At 32.9% G+C, this 19412-nt stretch overlaps 5 protein-coding genes and 1 pseudogene across 9 annotated transcripts; 4 read left to right on the top strand and 2 right to left on the bottom strand.

Annotated features, from left to right (window-relative positions):
* The first annotated feature begins 1430 nt into the window (after nucleotides 1-1430).
* On the top strand, nucleotides 1431-3226 carry LOC106797088 (protein LEAD-SENSITIVE 1). 4 transcript variants are annotated; one of them, XM_014770796.2, is made up of 4 exons: nucleotides 1595-1896; nucleotides 2252-2356; nucleotides 2445-2663; nucleotides 2752-3226. In XM_014770796.2, exons 1-4 carry the CDS (start codon nucleotides 1803-1805, stop codon nucleotides 2784-2786), a joined length of 453 nt encoding a protein of 150 aa, XP_014626282.1. In that variant the 5' UTR covers nucleotides 1595-1802; the 3' UTR covers nucleotides 2787-3226. The 4 variants fall into 4 exon arrangements, with proteins under 4 accessions (XP_014626283.1, XP_040867992.1, XP_014626282.1 ...); XM_014770797.2 differs by lacking the exon at nucleotides 1595-1896 and adding an exon at nucleotides 1431-1588 and having other exon boundaries at nucleotides 2445-3226; XM_041012058.1 differs by lacking the exon at nucleotides 1595-1896 and adding an exon at nucleotides 1436-1588 and having other exon boundaries at nucleotides 2244-2356; nucleotides 2445-3226.
* Nucleotides 3227-6623: 3397 nt separating this feature from the next.
* Nucleotides 6624-7254, top strand: LOC100781136 (protein LEAD-SENSITIVE 1-like; annotated as a pseudogene).
* Nucleotides 7255-8954: 1700 nt separating this feature from the next.
* On the top strand, nucleotides 8955-10415 carry LOC100781683 (protein LEAD-SENSITIVE 1). 2 transcript variants are annotated; one of them, XM_006601979.4, is made up of 2 exons: nucleotides 8955-9159; nucleotides 9526-10415. In XM_006601979.4, exons 1-2 carry the CDS (start codon nucleotides 9148-9150, stop codon nucleotides 10168-10170), a joined length of 657 nt encoding a protein of 218 aa, XP_006602042.1. In that variant the 5' UTR covers nucleotides 8955-9147; the 3' UTR covers nucleotides 10171-10415. The 2 variants fall into 2 exon arrangements, with proteins under 2 accessions (XP_006602042.1, XP_003552898.1); XM_003552850.5 differs by having other exon boundaries at nucleotides 8956-9159; nucleotides 9533-10415.
* Nucleotides 10416-10548: 133 nt separating this feature from the next.
* Nucleotides 10549-12142, bottom strand: LOC100780779 (uncharacterized). Its single transcript, XM_003553097.5, has 2 exons — nucleotides 11894-12142; nucleotides 10549-10815 (listed from the first exon to the last, which is right to left on the bottom strand). Exons 1-2 carry the CDS (start codon nucleotides 12032-12034, stop codon nucleotides 10747-10749), a joined length of 210 nt encoding a protein of 69 aa, XP_003553145.1. The 5' UTR covers nucleotides 12035-12142; the 3' UTR covers nucleotides 10549-10746.
* Nucleotides 12143-12259: 117 nt separating this feature from the next.
* LOC102666875 (uncharacterized) lies at nucleotides 12260-16207 on the top strand. The gene is made up of 8 exons (XM_006601980.3): nucleotides 12260-12586; nucleotides 13021-13418; nucleotides 13728-13836; nucleotides 14486-14541; nucleotides 14724-14885; nucleotides 15074-15157; nucleotides 15772-15885; nucleotides 15985-16207. The coding sequence occupies exons 2-8, from the start codon at nucleotides 13056-13058 to the stop codon at nucleotides 16105-16107; spliced, it is 1011 nt and encodes a 336-aa protein (XP_006602043.1). The 5' UTR covers nucleotides 12260-12586; nucleotides 13021-13055; the 3' UTR covers nucleotides 16108-16207.
* Nucleotides 16208-18251: 2044 nt separating this feature from the next.
* LOC102662585 (uncharacterized) lies at nucleotides 18252-19201 on the bottom strand. The gene is made up of 2 exons (XM_006603049.1): nucleotides 19075-19201; nucleotides 18252-19000 (listed from the first exon to the last, which is right to left on the bottom strand). Exons 1-2 carry the CDS (start codon nucleotides 19199-19201, stop codon nucleotides 18252-18254), a joined length of 876 nt encoding a protein of 291 aa, XP_006603112.1.
* Between the last annotated feature and the right edge of the window lie 211 nt (nucleotides 19202-19412).

Raw genomic sequence — 19412 nt, forward strand, 5'->3', positions numbered from 1 at the left:
CTCATCCTTACCCTGTCCCTCACCATCAACTTCATCATGCCCCTGACCCTCGCCTTCACAATCATTTTCAGCATCATTAATCTGAACAACTTCAAAATCTTATCTTAAGACAAAATCCTTTCCTCTTCCTTTGGCCAACCCTTCATCAATAATTGGAACATCAATTAGATGCTCCACATAGATTTCAACAAGTTCATACACATTGTTATAAGCAACAGTTGTAACACACCACTATCACTATTTAGTGGCTTTAATCCGCAATTGAATGCGTATCTTGGATGTCAATACCATATGAATTTGTACTTCTTGTATCCCATCTTCTCTATCAGATTCTTCATGTCAATATAAGATAGCTCATCCACATCCATGCTCCAATATTTTTCCACATAAGTACCATTCACATACACTGTACTTGGCTCGAAATTTAACATCCCAGAAAGGTGTATCCCCAGTTTTATTCTTCTAACTTCAGTAGGCTTGAAATTTAATGAACACAACAACCACAGTACAAAAGGACAATACTTGCAACTTATTAGATTTCGATGCCAAAATTGTAATATTTCACAAATCTAACCCCAAATAGCAACACGAAACCATATAAGGGGGAAAAAAATTTGAACCCTACACACAATGGTCATTGTCCCTACACGTTCCTCTATCAAAGATTCCCCCACGCACGACATTCACTATTAAAATACCGCAACCATGAACCACATGCAATAAAAAACCCTAATCCTGGACTGCATGTAATCAACTTTTACAACCACCAAAATATTCCCTTTCAATAGTCAGGAATCTAACCTCACACAGTAAATGGGCTCTTGATTCTTCCTTCCCATTTTCGATGCGCAAGATTCACGAGCATATGAACCCACATTACTAGCCATTGATGTGGAACAACAACACTCAGGATCAATTTTGCCTTCCAATGCCATTCGCCAACAAGAGGAGAATCGCATTTAGGGATTCAATATTTGGGGATTTTGAAGAACATTTAAGGGAGAATGAAAAATCGGATGAGGGAGGATGAAAATCGAACGATGGATTCAATATTTGGGGATTTTTATTGTTTTATTATTTATTAAAAAAAACATGTTTAACAACGTAATTAAAAAGCACTTCATGACAACATTGTCCAGTAGTAAGTGTCACGTCAGCCGAAGTCAACGTTTAATTTAATAGTCAACTCAACAAATTTAACAGAAGGACTAAAATCGCTCAAATGTGAAACTTGGGGGATAAAATTGTTCAATTAGAAACCTAGGGGATGAAAATCGCAAAAGTATCAAACTTGGGGAACAAAATTGCAATTTAACCTATTTTATATTCATCAAACTTATCATATATACTTTTATCCTATTTCATTCATATCTTTCTTTTTATATATACAGCTTCTTATTTAATTTTTGACGTTATGTTATCGTATCCTTTCGTAACTACCAAAGGAGCTCTTAATCGATATTCTATATAAACATTGAGTTAAATACTACTAAATATGGAGCGGTGGTGGTAATTAAATGTCAAATTGAAGAAAGTGGAAGATGCCGAAGCGGAGGAGGCGGCTCCTTGGGCTGGAATTCAAGAACCAGTTAGTTCCTCACTCATATGAAAGCATACGTAAAAATATCTAATAACCTAATTACGAAAACTAAAGAATAATTAAGTGACCAAATTTAGTGACGAAAATCGTTTTTGTCACAGATTTTAGTGAGGATTTTTTTAGAATTATAAACTATTTCGTCACTATTTATAATTTTTCTTGTTTGTTGACATAGTATTTGGTCATTAATAATGAGAGGGAAATGGGAGTGTTTTCCAATAAGATTGATAGGGAACAATTGAAACCCGGCGATGTCATTTATTCTTGGAGGCAAGCTTACATCATTGCTCACCACGGTCATCTTTTTTCTACTCTATTAATCTTGTAGTTGCTCTAATATATGTTACACTACACACTTTAGGTTTATATATTAAAAGAATCATTCTTATTCAGATTTTTATGTTAATCTGAAGTCTCTTTGACACTTAAATACATATTTTAAAGACAAATAATGATTGATGGAGTATAGTTCAATTGATTGAGTAATGTGCCTGATTTATTATAAATCTCCTAGTACATTGTCTTCAGAGAAGAAGACAAATAGTGGCATAAATTTGTAGAACTGAGAACCTATATATTTTGTCAAATTGTATAAATTACGCATGTTACTAACATTTTCATCTTTTTTTTGCCAATGCTTCGGAAACCAAGAAACTGGAACAAGAACAATGTTGGACCGTTTTCATGTAAGTTCACCCCATCATGCTTCTCGTGAAACTCCATGCCCGAAATGTGATTACCAAACAAAGACTGAAGGTGTCACTCAAACCTGCTTGGATTCTTTTCTTTATGGTGGTTATCTATACTTATTTGAGTATGGTGTGTCACCTGCATTTTTTTATAGCCAAGGCTAGAGGAGGAACTTGCACCACTGCATCTTCTGATCCAACCGAAGCCGTCCTTTGCCGCGCTTCCTTTCTTCTCAAGAAAGGATTTGGTGGCTACCATTTGTTCAAGATCAACTGTGAGGACTTTGCAATGTACTGCAAAACAGGCTTGCTTGTAGTCACAGACATCAGTGTAGGGCAAAGTGGACAAGCAACATCTCTCTTGGCTGCTGTTGGTACTGTAGTTTCTTCACCATTTGTGTTTATGAGCACTAGCTTGTGTGGTTTGGCTTTGGTTTGATGTGGCATGTATTGTGTTAGCAGATATGATTCTGATATTGGAGTACGTTGTGATGTGACCAAAGTTTCATTGGAGAAGATACCTAAGGTGGTGAAGGAAGACTGGGTTGGAAAATTATTACATGGTCGGTCTGGAGAAATTCATCTAAACTATGTGGTCTCAGCCAATATATATCTATATAATGTGCAATCACATTTTTCAAGTTGGAGAAAAATTTATAATATATATGTCAGAGAGAGATTGGTTAATTAGAACCACATGGTCTCAGCTGACCAGGTAATAAGTGAGTTAAAGACAACTATATTATCTATGGTCTTTAAGTTTGGTTTCTGTTCTAATTTTTGTTAGCCTTCGTTAAATATTTGTAGGCAAAGTTCCTGTAACATGTAAAATTGTCATTTGTTTGTGCTTGTTCCATGTGAAAGTTAACTTATTTATTACTCTAGTCTGAATATAGTTTATTTAAGGAATGTTTGGAAGAGATTTGAAGTTTCATAATCAGTTTTGTGATATAAATTAACTCTCATATAATGAACTATTATTTAAGCAAACATACTTTAGTTCCCTGCTTTTGATCTCGTCTTTGTTCAATGTAATTAAGCTAGCCAACTCTAATTAGTTACGTTGTGTAATGTGGACTAATTTTCATTTTAATTAATATCATTAAGGAAAACAATAATGTACCATCTCACAAACGGGTTTTAGTCTGTCTTTCGTAGAATAAAAATAGAGAAAAATAATACTTGAGAAAACAGGTTGCTTTTAAAACGAAAAGCATCAAAACCTTCTCACATTCGGAGGGGGCAGAGGATATGAGACAGATCACGAGGCCAGTTGATTTGGTTTCACCGAAACCTATAGGTTTTGTTTCATCAACTTAGAGAAACAATTAAACAAACAAAATACTCAATTAATATTAACATGTTAGAAGGTCAATTTCTTTCATAGTGAAAGCAATTGAGAAGTTGTTGATAATAGATTATTGAGAGAAATGAATATAAAAAAAAAATTCTACAGGATATTTAATGAGATAATAAGATAAATAAGTTTTAACTAGGTAAGAAGAACATCAAGTGTAATTACTAACACTTGATATATTTGATTTATTTGAAAAAACTAAAAATTGGACATGAATGAATGGAGATATTAGAACATAGATATTAATGGTAAAAAACAAAATCTATAAAAGAATTATTGATGATATAATGTTAATTTTACAAAATTATTATTCTCTTTAGTTTATTTATTATGATTTTGTCAGTATATATAAAACAATATAAAATGACTATTATTTTTGGAAGGAGGAAATACTTATTATTTTAGAGGTTAATTTATCAATAAGTGTGAAATGCCTCTTAATCCGGATGAAGAAGCAAAGAAGTTGGGACAATTTTTTTTTGTTCAAATTGACCATCACGTAGAGGCTGCAACTCTTGCTGAATTTCACTGGCTATGTGGTACTGTGGTAGCTGTTGTGTGTGTGTGTGGCGACATTTTGAATATCCAAACTGAATTTCAATTCCAACCTTGTTGTCTTCATTGTTCTTCTTTCTATCTGGACCTATATAGTTCTTCCTATCCTATTTTTCTAATCATGAGTTTCTACCTTGTATTGTTGTTTTTCTTCATTTTTTTTTTCTTTCTAAAAGGCAATTCTCTGAAAAATTTATTTTGTCTGCGTTTGGCAAGCAATCTAAGGTCCTAATGATGTGATGACTATCTGTTTATATGCTGAGATGGAAACTAGCGAAGCTATGTTTCATTAAATAAATATATCACCTGAAAGAAATCCATGAAAAGAGAGAGAGAGAGAGACAGAGAGTTTAAAGGTGAAAAATTCTGAAAGAAAGAAAATGAAAGCTCGTGTTTGAGAATGTTTGGATTTGAACTGGCAAGGAGGAAGCAAATGTGGACGGTTGTATTTGGGTGAAGATATGTGTCATGTGTGATAGTGTGAGATCGGAATAGTATAAGAAATAGAAAAGATTTTAATAGAGGTTATTAATTTCAGCTTCCGGATATCATAATGTAATCTTTTAACATTTTGCTAGACAAGAAATTAGATTAAATGATGAAAGTCACAAATAGGATTAAAATAATTATTATTACAATTTCAAAATTGTGCAAACAGGATTATAGTAATTAATATTCAATGATTTTAATGATTAAAATAATATTTTTAGCTATTAAATTGATAAACACTTATTATTTTAGAGGTTAATTTACCGATAAGTGATTGGTGTGAGTAGTAATAGATTCAAGTCCTTAAGCAAGTAGTAAAAAGTAAGGTTAAAATATATGTTTGGTCCTCTTAACTTATTTTTTGGTTTTAAATTGGTCCCTTAAATTTTTTTAGAAACATTCTTTTTCTCTCTAGTTTTAACTCAAATGACATTAAACTTGCGTCACGACGGTTGCGACTCCTCCCTCTCCCGTGGCGTTACAGTTGCTGACATCGGTTCAGTCCTGTGGTTTCATGATCATTGAGAGGTTGTAACCATCAATGAGGTCCATGTCGAAGAAATGCAATTCGTCGGCGTTGTTTAGGGTGAACTTCGCTAGCGTAGCTGACAGAATGACGTTACCATCGTTGCATTCTACAACGTAGGAACCTTAGTTGACTCGCTGGTAACACATGTTTAACATCATTTGGATTAAAACTCACACAAAGACAAACATGTTACTAAAAAAATTCTTTAGGATACCATTTTAGAAATTTTAAAACATAAGAGACAAATTTAGAATTGATAAATAAGTTAGGGGATCAAACATATATTTCAGCCAAAAAGTTACTGATGTGGTAGCAGTAAATATTGAATGTGTTTTTATTTTTAAAATATTAAATATATTATTTTTATTTACTAATACTTATATTTATAAAATACTACTAAATATAAAGCCTCATTGAAATATAAGAGCGATGTAGTAAGGGCAATGTAGTGAGGTTCTAGTATTTCAACGAGGCTTTATAGTGCCATTGTATGGAGTGACATATTTCAACGCACCTTTAACGTCGAACATTAAATTGTTCTGAGTAACAATGCACCTTGAAAGTTGAACAATAATAAACATGGACCCTAGTTAAGTGTCAAATTGAAGAAAGTGGAAGGTGTAGAAGCCTAAGAAGCGGTTCATTAATATTCAAGAACCTGGTTTTCATTTATATTTAATTATATTCACTTCATTCCTATCTTATTCCATCAATATTCCTATTCCTCACTTCTAGAAAGAACACACACACAGATATCTGAAATCTGATAATTTAGTTATTGTTGGCATACTTTGTACTCCAATAATAGGAGGGAAATGGGAGTGCTTTCTAATAAGATTGATAAACAATTGAAACCTGGCGATCACATTTATTCTTGGAGGCAGGCTTACATCCATGCCCATCATGGTCATCTCTTTTCTCCTCTATTAGTATTGTATTTGCTCGAATGTAACACATTTCTAGGTTTATATACATGTATAATATATATTCATTCATGTTCAGTTGTTTATCTTAATTTTAAATCTCATTGACACAATGACACCCAATACATATTTAAAAGACAATTAGTGGCAGTAATTTGTAGGATTTTTGCATCATCATGTTCAAATTTGCAACTTTGTGGATGGCTTATTCGGTGTATTAATCAGAAAATCTCAAATGCATCTGTCTCTTTGCATGTTAAGAGAATTCAGAATAAGAAAGAGATCATTCAGAACAATTCTAGAATCAAAAAGCATTTTGTCCTGATTAATGCATTGTGTAACATAGTATTGTGTTTTTCACACTTCAACTCTGAATTGAACTGAGAATTTATTTTGTCAAATTATAGATGATAGATGTTACATTGTTTCTGAAATTTTCTTCTTTTGGTGTAAAATAGCAGGAATATATGATGGTGAGGGGATGGTGATCCACTTCATAAGAGGGCCAGGCCAAAACCGTTTCCTTTCATGTTCATCATCATCTCTTTTAGTTTTACTCATGGCATTCCGTGCCCAATATGTGGAGAGAAAACAAGAACTGAAGGTGGCATCCGTTCCTGTTTGGATTGTTTTCTCTCTGGTGGATATCTATAGTTATTTGAGTATGCAGTGTCAACTGTACTTTTTTCTAGCCAAAGCTAGATGAGGCACTTGCACCACTGTAACTTCTAATCCACCTAAAGAAGTCCTTCACCGTGCTTCGTTTCTTCTTGAGAAAATATTTGGCAGCTACCATGTGTTCAAGAATAACTGTGAAGACTTTGCTATTTACTTCAAAAGAGGCTTGCTTGCAGTAGAAGACACGGCGGTAGGGCGGAGTGGACAAGCATTACTGGCTATGCTGTTGCTGGTTCTATGGTTTTTTCAGCAGCTGGTATTGTGACAAATAACTGTGGTGGTGCATTGGTTGGATTTGGCTCATATTGTTATGGAAGATATATCTATGATATTGGAGTACGCAGTGTTGTGACAAAAGTTCCAGTGGAGGAGATACCTAAAATGGCCAAGGAAAACTGACTAGAGTCTAGAAAGAGGGTTTTATACAAAGATCTGCCGTGTATGATGTTAAGTTTGATTTATGTTCTAAAAATGCCTTTGGTATTTACAGGTTAAGTTCTCTGTAACGTCTTTGCAAAGGGTTGGTTTGTGCATTTTCAGCAGCAATTAACTCTTCCTGGGATGTTTGGAAGACTTTTTACAAAAAAACATATTTCAATTTTGAAATTACAAGCTTTTTAATGAAACTTATCATAACATTTTTTTTCATTAAGTTTTATTATTAAATTTGTGAGAAACTTTAACATAATAAAAATTTATTGAATAAACACTTAAAACTGTTTATGCACATGCACCCTTTAATCCCTTGCTTTTGTTGAAGGCAAGTCATAATTTCTGGAAATTATGGACTAATTTGCAAATTAATATTATTAAGGAAAACAACAATCTTCCATTTCCAAGGTTTGAAGTATTAATATTGAATGTTTTTGTGTGGCGATCGAACACAATTACCAGTCAGCATGGCCAAATTGTGAACACAATTACCATGCGGATAGAGGATGCCAATCCCAGGCTCGAAGTATTAGTTTGCCTTTCGTAGGACACATAAGAAAAATAGAGAAAATTAATATACATGAGAAACAGTTTGCTATTAAAATGAAAAGGTATCAAAATCTTCTCACATACGGATTGAAATCTCCTTTCTTTTGAGATGGTTTTTAATTTGAGGCACATACTGATTAAAATCACTATGCTTGTGTCACTTTTTAAGTCGAGGGGAGGGAGGGAGTGGAGAACATGACAGAAAAAGTTATCAGTTGATTTGGTTTCCACACAAACAAGTAGTGTTGCTTAGTTAACTTAGAGAACAAATCAAATAGTAATAAAAACATCTTACAACAATGAATTTCAATATTAACGTGATAGAAGGTCATTTTTTTATAGTGAAATCTGTTGAGACGAAACTGTTAATAACAGATTATTGAGAGAAATATAGAAGGTCAAATATTTATAGTAAAATCTGTTGAGACGAAACTGAAATCTGTTGAGACAAAACTGTTAATAACAGATTATTGAGAGAAATATGTAAAAGAAACTTTCTCTCCAGATTTAATGGTTGATCTATTCTCAGCCTTGGTAAAGTCTATCTTGTGATAGAAACAAATAAGAACAAGTTTTAGCTTGTGTGATAAATATACCAATCGTCCTTATAAAAGTTTCATATACTTCATTTATTAAAAGAAAAAAACTCAAATGAATACGCACATAGAGATATTTCATATTTGAACCACCAAGATAAAGAATGAGTCTTTCTAACCAGTTAATATCCTTAGAGTATTGGTTAAAAAACTAAAATGAAAAAATATTTATAGTAGAGATTATAGTAAAATATAAAAAAAGTCCTTCAAATAAAATTATTTTATCAATGTTCCAAAGATATTGGTTAACATTTGCCATAAAAATTATTATAATTAAGGGAAAACCGAAGTTAATAATATAAAATTGGAAGAAACATAAAACCACACCAAATTAGATACCCAAAAACATAAATATAGTTAGTATTTGCCTGTTTTGGAAAGGATAGAGTATTAAACAGTTCTTAATATACGTGCAATAGCGTAGTAATAAATATGGAGCGTAGGTGGTAAGTGTCAAATTGAAGAAAGTGGAAGGCGTAGAAGCCAAGGAGTCGGTTCCTTGGGTTGGAATTCAGGAACCTGGTTCTCATTCATATTCATATTCACTTCATTCCTTTCATATTCCATCCATTTTCCCATTCTTCACCTTTAGAAAGAACACACACAGATATCTAAAATCTGATAATCTAGTTGTTGTTTGCATACTTGTCATCAATAATCAAAGGGAAATGGGAGTGCTTTCCAATAAGATTGATAGGGAACAATTGAAACCCGGTGATCACATTTACTCCTGGAGGCAGGCTTACATCTATGCCCATCACGGTCATCTTTTTTCTCCTCTATTAGTACCGTATATAAAAATTCAAGTGTGCTTGTCTTAATTCTTAGTTTTAAGTCTTATTTTAATGACAGTGGCTGTAATTTGTAGCATTTTTGCATCATCTTGCAACTTTGTGGATGACTTATGCCGTGTACTATATCAGAAAGTCTCTACTCATTTGTATTTGCACATTAAGAGAATTCAAAATAAGGAAGATATCATTTAGAACAATTCTAGAATCAAAAGCATTTTGTCCAGATTAATGCATTGTAATCTATGTTTTTTACCCTCCAATTTTGAATTGGACTGAGATCCTATTTTGTCATATTATAAACAGTGTTACTGAAATCTTCATCTTTTGGTGTAAGATGGCAGGAATATATGTTGGAGAGGGAATGGTTATCCACTTCACCAGAAGAGCAGGGCAAGAAACTAGATCAGGAACGATCTTGGACCGTCTCCTTATAAGTTCACCACCACTTCGTGCTACTTTTGACACTCCATGTCCAAGATGTGGTGATCAAGCTAGATCTGATGGTGTCATTTGTTCCTGCTTAGATTGTTTTCTCTCAGGTGGTGATCTATACTTATTTGAATATAGTGTGTCACCTGCATTTTTTCTAGCCAAAGCTAGAGGAGGTACTTGCACCACCGCATTTTCTGATCCAACTGATGAAGTCCTTCACCGCGCTCTGTTTCTTCTTGAGAATGGATTCGGTGGTTACCATGTCTTCAAGAATAACTGTGAAGACTTTGCAATTTACTGCAAAACAGGTTTACTTGTAGTCACTAACATCAGTGTAGGGAGGAGTGGACAAGCAGCATCATGCTTTGCTGCTGCTAGTGCTGTAGTTTCTTCACCACTGAGGTTTATGACTGCCAGCTTTGGTGGTTTGGCATTGGTTGGATGTGGTATGTATTGTGTTAGCAGATATGTTTCTGATATTGGAGTACGCGGTGATGTAGCTAAAGTTCCAGTGGAGAAGATATCTGAGATGGCCAAGGAGCAATGACCAGAATCTAGATAGAAGGTTATACAAAACTTTAGTGTATGATGTTAAGTTTCATTTATGTTCTAAAAAATGCCTTTCAAAAATATCTGGAGGTTAAGTTCCCTGTAACATCTTTGCAAAAGGTTGCCATTTGTTTGTGCTTCTTCAGCAGGAGTTAACTTATTTATCTACTCTTCCCAGGATAATTTGTTAATTGGATGTTTGGACAAGATTTTATAATGCAAGTTTGAATTTTGAAAATGGCCTATATGAGTCACAAATTGTCTTTAAATTACTACAACAAACTTTTTTACCAAAGATATCATTTTGTGACATAAACTCATAATTTCATAACCAATTAAACTGACCAATAACTAATTGGAACAAGACAAAAACAAATGCTGTAAGCCTTTTATACTTGATTTTGCTATAACTAATTGGAACGGAACATTGTACAAATTTTATAGTTTCTCATGTTTTGGCTATAAAGTTACACATTTAGATACAAATCCAAAAGGAAATCCTCAAATCATTGCATGGTGCGCTAAGAATACCCCTATGGACAAAGACATCCAACCTGACCAATCACCAACTCTTCTAAAAAGGCCAAAATTCTGGTCCACCGGGCTTCTTTACGAACATTTGATTATAGTCAGGCCTTGATGTCTGCAATTGATGTAAACAGTTACTGTTAGAACTCATTGCCAAAAGCACAATATGATATCAATGGGGCAGGCAGTAGGGGGTAATAGAGTTTAGATGATAAAAGATGCCATTTTTTGTCGGCAAATGTTAGTTTATTAGTTTTTGTTAGAAATGTCAGTGAGGGGATTCAAACTCATGATGTCTCTCTCCTCCCTTCTTCCTTCAACCCTTAAGCCCCCCTTCCCAACCACTAGACTAACCTAATTATATCACCTAAAAGATGTCATGTTGCAAAGCATTTAAGAATGCATTTAGGAACTAGCTTAGTTAAGCACTTATTCAATAAACTCTCATCAAATGAGGACTTGCATCATAAATTTGACCATAAAAGTTGATGAAATAAGCTAGAAAGATACATTTCGCGAATAAACTTGTTAAAACTTAAAACAAGCTAAAAACAATTTTACAAGCTCAAATAAATTCTGTAAAATCTCTTCCAAATGAAATGGATTGAAACATCAGACACTGAAAGCCGACATAATAGCAGGGCTTATTGACATTTCAAATCAAATCTAGTTTTATAGTTTATATATCCCATCCGTGTGAAACTAATTCACCGTATGCTTATCACTCAAACAAATACAACGTACACATTACAAAGATATATTCTTAACATCTTATGACTAGAAGGTGTACCCAATGTATCTGCATCCAGATAAACCTCCATAAATTAGCTCGAAGGAAAATAAACTCTTTTTTTTTTCATGCATCAAGGAGGCAACACCAATATGCAGTAGTAATTATCTAATGGTTAAAAACTCAAAACTTAGTTAAATAATTCATCATTATTTACAAAGAATTCGATGACAGGGCACTCATAGTCAACAACATATTGATCATTCATCATGCATTAAAATTGAATTTGAAGCTCTACGAGTACAGATTAAGAATTGAGATCCCTGGGCATGGGGCCAAAATTCGAGACTATTTTTAATTACGCAGACACGATACCCACATAGAAAAGAATGAAAATTTGAGGAAATAGAACAAATGGGTAATAAGAAAACAAAGACAAGAGGGGGTTATAATCGGAACTTACGATGTCTTTGAATAGAAGATAAGCGATGAAAAAGAAAAGAAAGAAGAGGATCTCAAACTCGGCGTGTCTCACGAAGGCGAAGACCGCCGCAACCGCCCGAGTCAATAACGACTCGTTCCGAGTCTCGCCTCGCCTCGCCATCGCTGTTATCTCTCACACTTCTAATAATACAACAATCTTTCTCACACAGACGTAGAAACGATAAATAGTCCAAAAAGTGTGAGAGTTTGAAAAGTTTATTCAAATTTAATCATAAAAATTTTAAAAAAGATATGATAAATGAATTCTACAGATACATTTATCATATTATTTTTTGTGAATTTAGTTATTTACCTGAGAAAAATCATAATGTTTATCTTCAAACGGATCCGGGTCGGGTACGGGTACTTCCTGGACCGGCCCAAAACGACATTAGCGTTTCACGTTTTGTTCATCATCAATCCTGATACCAAGCTTCTCGTCACCGCCATTCACCCGTGTGTGTTACCTTTGATTATAAATTTTTTAATAAAAGTTTATATTCATTTGACGTTTTGTTCTTCACCATTGAATCATTATAGCAGGTTCTCTTGAAAGAAAGTCTTGTAATTTTTTTGTAACAAATTACAATTAGAGACTTTGGCTCCGTGGTTGAATTTCTGATATATTTTCACAAGCTTGATTCTTTAGGCGTGTTGCCAACTGAGCCATTAGGTAAAGTCTTGTAATAATATTTTAATGTTATGAAATGCGAACATTTACTCTATCTCTTGTTCATATATGTAATATGTATTCATTGCTGAATGAATTTCGTATGAAATATTACATTTCAATTTTTCTTAATGTTGTCACTAGTTATATTCTTCGTATAAGACGAGTTGATGTGCATATTATAACTGCCTCCACTAATATTGTGTTTGATTTTTGTTCGAGATGATCTGAGAAGTTTCGGCAATTAATGGTTGGAATGGAAGGGGTTTGAATTGTGATCCTCAATCTTTGACACATTTTAATCTCAACGAAATCTTAGACACCCCTTTAAAAAATATATATATATGCTTTCGAAAAAAGGACATCAATTTAATGTTTGATGCAATTACATGTAGAATTAGAAAGTTCTTCCACTAAGCACGTTTAGTTGAATGCAGGACTTCAATTAATTTGCATTGTATTGGAAAGACAAATGGCGTTGTTGAGAAGATATGCTACTGCTAGTGCTATTGCATTGTTTGTGCTTTTGCTGTTGTTGGTTACTTGCAACCTTAACATGGCTTCGGCCTTGTCCGGAGGCGTGATGGGAGGGAATTTCTTTGATTCGGATTCAGAGTCTTCCTCCTCAGAATCGTACACCAGGGATTCAGAATCATACAGAATGGGACATCATCATCATCATTATTATAATGATGATGCCCCTTCTCCTGACACTCCGGCCGCAAAGGGAAGTCACAGTGGACTCGTGTTTTTTCTGATTTTCGTATTGGGTATGTTTTTGGTTTCATTCTATAAAGGCAGCACTGGAAATTCAGTTACTGTGCTCAAGCTTCAGGTTGGTAACACTTGTTGCTGTGATCCCTCTTCTACTACTATCAATAACTAACGAGTTTTGTGCTGAGTTTGTATGTATATTTGCTGTCTCACATTTATGATATCCTGAATAGATGGGATTTAGATTTAGGATTATGCTTGTTTTTGTGCTCTGTTTGTGTAATTACTTACTAGTTTGTTAATTTTGGCATGCACTATAAACATGATATATTCCTGTGAAGTGTGAGAGTAAATGCCTTGTGAAAGTCATGAGTCTCAGTGGTTTTGTTTGGACTTTTTGTTAATCATATTTTGCTGTGTCTTGTGTAAGGTTGCAATGTTGGGTGGTGGGATGGGAAGCACAATACAAAGGGATCTAACCAGGATTGCAGAAACTGCAGATACATCCTCTCGGGATGGTTTGACCTATCTATTGACAGGTAGTTTTAGGAATTGCTTGCTATATTTTTCTTGTCATGATGTTGGTCTTGTGAGATACTATTTTTTATATGGTTTTGTTGAACCTCTGTGACAATTGATATTATTGTGTTTTTTGGTCAATTGGTGTGGATTTGATGGTGGTAGGTTACATTTTCCTCAAGTCTCTTCCTCCTTATCCATGGTTACTGGTCGTTGGTGATCAAGTTTATGAGCTCTATTATTTTGGGAATAATGCTTCTTGCACATCCCTAAGAAGCAAATCACCTCAGTTAAAACTCACTAGGTTCAGCCTAATGGTATGGGATTTGGGTAATTTGTATTAGGTTTTAGGTTCAAATCTTATTGTTTCCGTTGTACACAAAATCAACTATGGATATAGGTATACATAAAACAAGGTGGAAACCACTGTGATTAGATGGTGTGAAACAGGCACAAGGATGGGGGAGGGGTGAGCAACTGTGCTCTTTGTTCACCCAGGAAATTTCTTGTCTCTAATTCTGCAAGCTTTTGTTATAATTACAATCTAGTCTGAAAGTTCTTTAGTGTCTCTATATATTTATACTTTGTTCTATGATTTAGCCAACATTGAACTTCCATTGTTTCTATGAGGCTTTGTATTTGACACACTTGATATTTGATATGTGACAGACACAATACAGAGTTTGGTTCGACATCTTGGTAACTGTATTGCAGGATATTCATTTGTAAGTCCATCCTTCTCTCAAGGCCAAATTGCAAATAGCAGTTGTTGGGTTATTATTATATCTAATTATCTATATCTAAATTTTATAGCTTATAAAAAAAGAAAAAAAAAATCTAAATTTTATATGGGTAGGAGGAAAATGTAATTGTTAAGAGGTTATCTTTAATGAGCAATCTTTGGCAGGTGGATCTAAAGCGGAGTAAAGAGGATGGGGAGAAATACTATAACCAACTATCAAATGAAGAAAGGGCCAAATTTGATGAAGAGACATTAGTTAATTTGAACAACACAGAAAAGAGAAGTACAAAAATCCAGAGTGATGTGTTTAGCAATGTATACTCAATGGTATGGTCTGATTATTAAAAAGCTACTCTAAAATGTGCTTCAATTTCTTGGAATCCAGCATGAAAAGTGGCTATTGTGATGCACCTTGCAAAAAAAAGTGTTATGTACTTCAATTTCAGCTGTTTGGCAAATTATAATTTTGCATCTAATATCAGCAAGAGTTTTAACCAACTAATAGCCTATTGCAGTTTGATGGAAAGGGGATTAAAGAGGAAAGCAAAAAATTTGAAGAAGAGAAACTTCTCAACGAGATTGGTTCCGAGTACATAGTGGTATGGTATGATCTCTCTATGCATATATTATTCCAAATTAAAACTTTGTTTGTATACCCGCATAATCTTTCATTTCACTCCTAATTCAAGCATTATAAAAAAGTGCTTCAGTGCCACAATTTTTTCATCCTTCCTTGCTCCATTTTGTATCATTTAACAATAGGGTTGCGCAAGTGGAAGATTTCAAATTGGATTCATCAATTCAAATTTATTTTGAAGATATTTCTAGATGTAACTCATTCCTAAGTGTATTTGATAGCCATTAACAAACGTATATAGGAGAAGAGGAAAATATGATAGGCTTAATAACGGTAACAAAGGCTTTGCTCCATGATTTCTCAGTTAACAGTATTATCAGAATATTTCAGGTTGTCACTATTAATTCTATCATCTAAGTAAACATTAAATAGAGAGACATGTGGTCCAACCCAATTGTCTTATCATTAAACATATTTATTTAATTTTTACGGCTGGATTGAGAAATTTGATTCCATGTCTTCCAAAAAAAAAAAAAAACAAAAACAAAAACAAAACTTTTCTTGTCAAAGTTGAACAATCCAAAAAGGAAAAGTTTGGCATCGTTTGTTCTTACACTTGAGATGTACTTATACCAGATAACAATCTTGGTAGCTGCTAAAGGAGCACATAAGCTTCCTAACATCAATGGAACTAAAGATTTGAAGGAGGCTTTGCAAAAGCTTAGAACCCTTCTCTCAAGCAAATTATTAGTAAGAGATCAGATATCAAATTAATCCACTTTTATATTTGAATTAGTGTCATTTCTTCAACAGTAATTACTAATTATCACAAGCTCAAATTACTTACAGGCTGGCAAGGTATTATGGACCCCACAAAATGAGGATGACACTCTTTCAAAACGAAAACTACTTGAAGACTACCCTCAGTTAGCAAGAAGCATGACAAACTTTCTGGTTAAGAAACATGAATGAAAGAAATGGGCAATGTTTGGTCACGTTGTGTTAAATTATTTTGCCTAATAACTTACATTTATTTCTCTGGTTTTACAATTAAAAAATCTTTTTACAATCAGTTCAATAACTTCAATTTCAATATGTTCTTAGGTGTTAAATGTTAATGTAATTTTTTGTTTCCTTTAATTGTAGATTTTAGTTTAAATGTATTGACAATGTAAAATATTTGTATATTTGATATCTAATTATTATTCTTTTATATGGTAAATTTGTTCATTTTTATAATTTGTTCATTTTTATAATAATTATTTTAAAAATTATATCTAATATAATTTTTTATTTATTGACAATCATTTCTTCCTTTTTTTTCTGTTTACAATCACCATGCATAAAAATAAAAATTTTAATTATAATTTAAATCATGAAAGAAATTTCACCTATATTATTTTTTATATGAATTCATTTAAAATGTACTAGCGGTGTAATTTTTTTCTTCATGCTATCATTTAATCATATATTGCTATATATAATAAATTTGTTCGTTTTTATACTAACAGTAACTATCTGAAAAATTGTATCTAAAATGGCTTTTAATTTGTTAAAAGTGTAATATCAAAATAAACTTTTTTTTTCTCTAATTAAATTTTTTTACTGCTTGTATAATTAATTTTTAACTATTAGTACTCCATCTAAGTTTTTTTAATAAAAAAACTACATAACGTCCCCAAAACAATTCTCACGTATCAACATGGATTGGTAGTCCTACAACTAGACATGATAATAAAAATTAAACATCTGAGTATTTGGCCGACTTTGCTCCGATTTTGACAAAGAAAATCAGCTGGGGTTTGGTTTGAATTTTCTTCCTTAGAAAAATGGTACGGATTCAGATATGTAACTATGTATAATTATGCATTTCTATATTATTATCATTATATATATTATATATAGTTCTTAGTTATATAATAATGTAATTATTTTCATATTTTATTTTTATAATTATTAAAAATAGAATAGTTATTTTAATAGTTAAATAAATAATATTATAATTATAATACTAATTAAATAACAAAGTTAAAAATTGTACATCAAAATAAAAATATGATTTAATTCTTAAATATTCTTAGAGTATTGATTTTTTTATTAACTTTTATAAATATTGTTGAATTAAACTAAAAATATTTTTCACTACATGTAAAAAGTAAATAATGATTAATATTTGAAGGTGTCACTCGAGGTGACTCTTCCCTAATGGCTGTCAAAAAATAATATGTCATAAATTATTTTTATACTATACCAATTTAGTAATTTGTTTTCAAAAACTATCTAGTTTAGTGAAAAAATCGTCATTGTCTCCGTGTGACCCGAACAAGACTTGGATCTTTCATCAATATCACGAGTCATGACCATATGGCACCCCAAAAAAGTTGCTATACACAAGAGTTCTTACCACCTTTACTATAGATGTCAATGAAAAATATTTCAACCCCACTACCTCTCTTTTCTTCTTTATCCTTCATCCTTAAGTCCCTCCTCCTAACTATTAGGTCAACCTTAAATGTATATATTTTGAAAGCAAGACGAACATGGCAACACCTTTATTTATTTGATTAGTTTTCGACCATATTAGAAAATTTCTTTCATTTTTCCAAAGCAGTTAAAAGTACAATTACCTAAAAATGAATGCCAAGAAGTAAAGGCGGGAAAGATATATAATTCGTCACCAATATTGACTTAGTTAAATGTAACATAATAATCCTTCACATTGGACCATATCATATATTTAAGTGAAAAACTTATGAAATGGCCACTCAATGAAACTAAAACATATATAATTCCGCACTATTCATCACTCAGTTACTCGACCTTGGTACGGGAGTAAGTGTAGGAAGAGACGTGTTCGTCATGAAACTCAACCTAACAACGGAGTTTATTCCGTTGCTAAACTCAGTGGCGGACCTACATTAGTATGAGAATGTGCACTTGCACCTCAGTGGCGGAGCCAGAAAAATTATAAAGCCTGGGCAAAAATTTAAAGATAGCAAATTCACATTGTATATAATATGTAAATAGTAATCAATCAAAATAAAAGAGACTCGTCATTTTGTCAACAAAAATATAGTTTAAAATAAAAGAGATAAACATAATCTTACAATAGCGGGTTAAATAAAATTACGAGGCAAGTGTCCTTTCTGAGACTTCTTTGCGGTAAATGTTCGAATAATATCAATATCATCAAGTGACTTGAATATCTCCCGCTCGGTGTAACATACCATCAAGTCATTGAACCACACATCGTTGATCTTATTGCGCAATTTAGACTTGATAATCTTCATTGCTGAAAAAGCTCTTTCAACGGATACTGTCGACACCGGCAATATCAAAGCTAGCTCAATAAGTTTATAAACCAATGGAAATACCAAATGTTTCTCAGTTTGAACCATCTTCATAGCCAAACTTTGAACATCTTCACGAGTGGAAAAAGAAGCATTTCTTCTCACTTGAAGCACATAAGTTTCAAGTTGATCCCTAATTGTTCCTCGGTCATCATCAGAAAAGTCTGCATGATAAATATCAGCAAGACGAGCAAGCTTATCAACATCAAACTTGGAGAAAGAGTTCTTGGGGTCAAGACATGAGAAGCAATCAAGTATAACGTTACTTCCTTCACTAAAGCGGTGATCCATCTCCACACATATTTTATCAATAGCAACATAAAAAATCTCTGCACGGTAATGATGAAGATTAGTGATAGTCCTCCCTTCTGCTCTTGAATGACCCCGAACTGGTATTTCGTCATCCATATTTGGTACCAGAATACTTTTAGCAACACAAAATCCTTGGACATCGGCAAAAAAATTATTCCAGCCACTCTCTCTCATTGTGCCCAACCGAGCTTTGACAACATCAACTAATCCCATGGCATTCACAATATTAAGATCTTTTCTTTGCAATATATTTGAAAGCTCGTTTGTTTCCTATGACCTGGATCACGCACAATCTCATTTGGGTTAAACTCAGTAACCACATTAGGTGGCGGTTCTAATTCGGCTTCTTGTTGTACAACATTCACATTCTCAATACTTGCTCTATCAACCAAAAATCTCCTCATCTTTGAAATTAAATGATCTTAAGTTAATACTCAATTAACAATTAAAATCATAAGAATCAAAATTTAAATAAGAATAGTTTTTCAAAATAAAAGTAATCTCTTATGATTTATAAAGAGTAGGAACAAGCATTATATTATATTCAATTAAACACCATTATAGAAACTAATAAAATTAGATAACCAAAAGAAACCTTTATTGTAGATAATTTAT

Source organism: Glycine max, chromosome 18 (assembly GCF_000004515.6).
Source record: "Glycine max cultivar Williams 82 chromosome 18, Glycine_max_v4.0, whole genome shotgun sequence".
In the NCBI taxonomy this organism is placed as follows: Eukaryota; Viridiplantae; Streptophyta; class Magnoliopsida; order Fabales; family Fabaceae; genus Glycine; species Glycine max.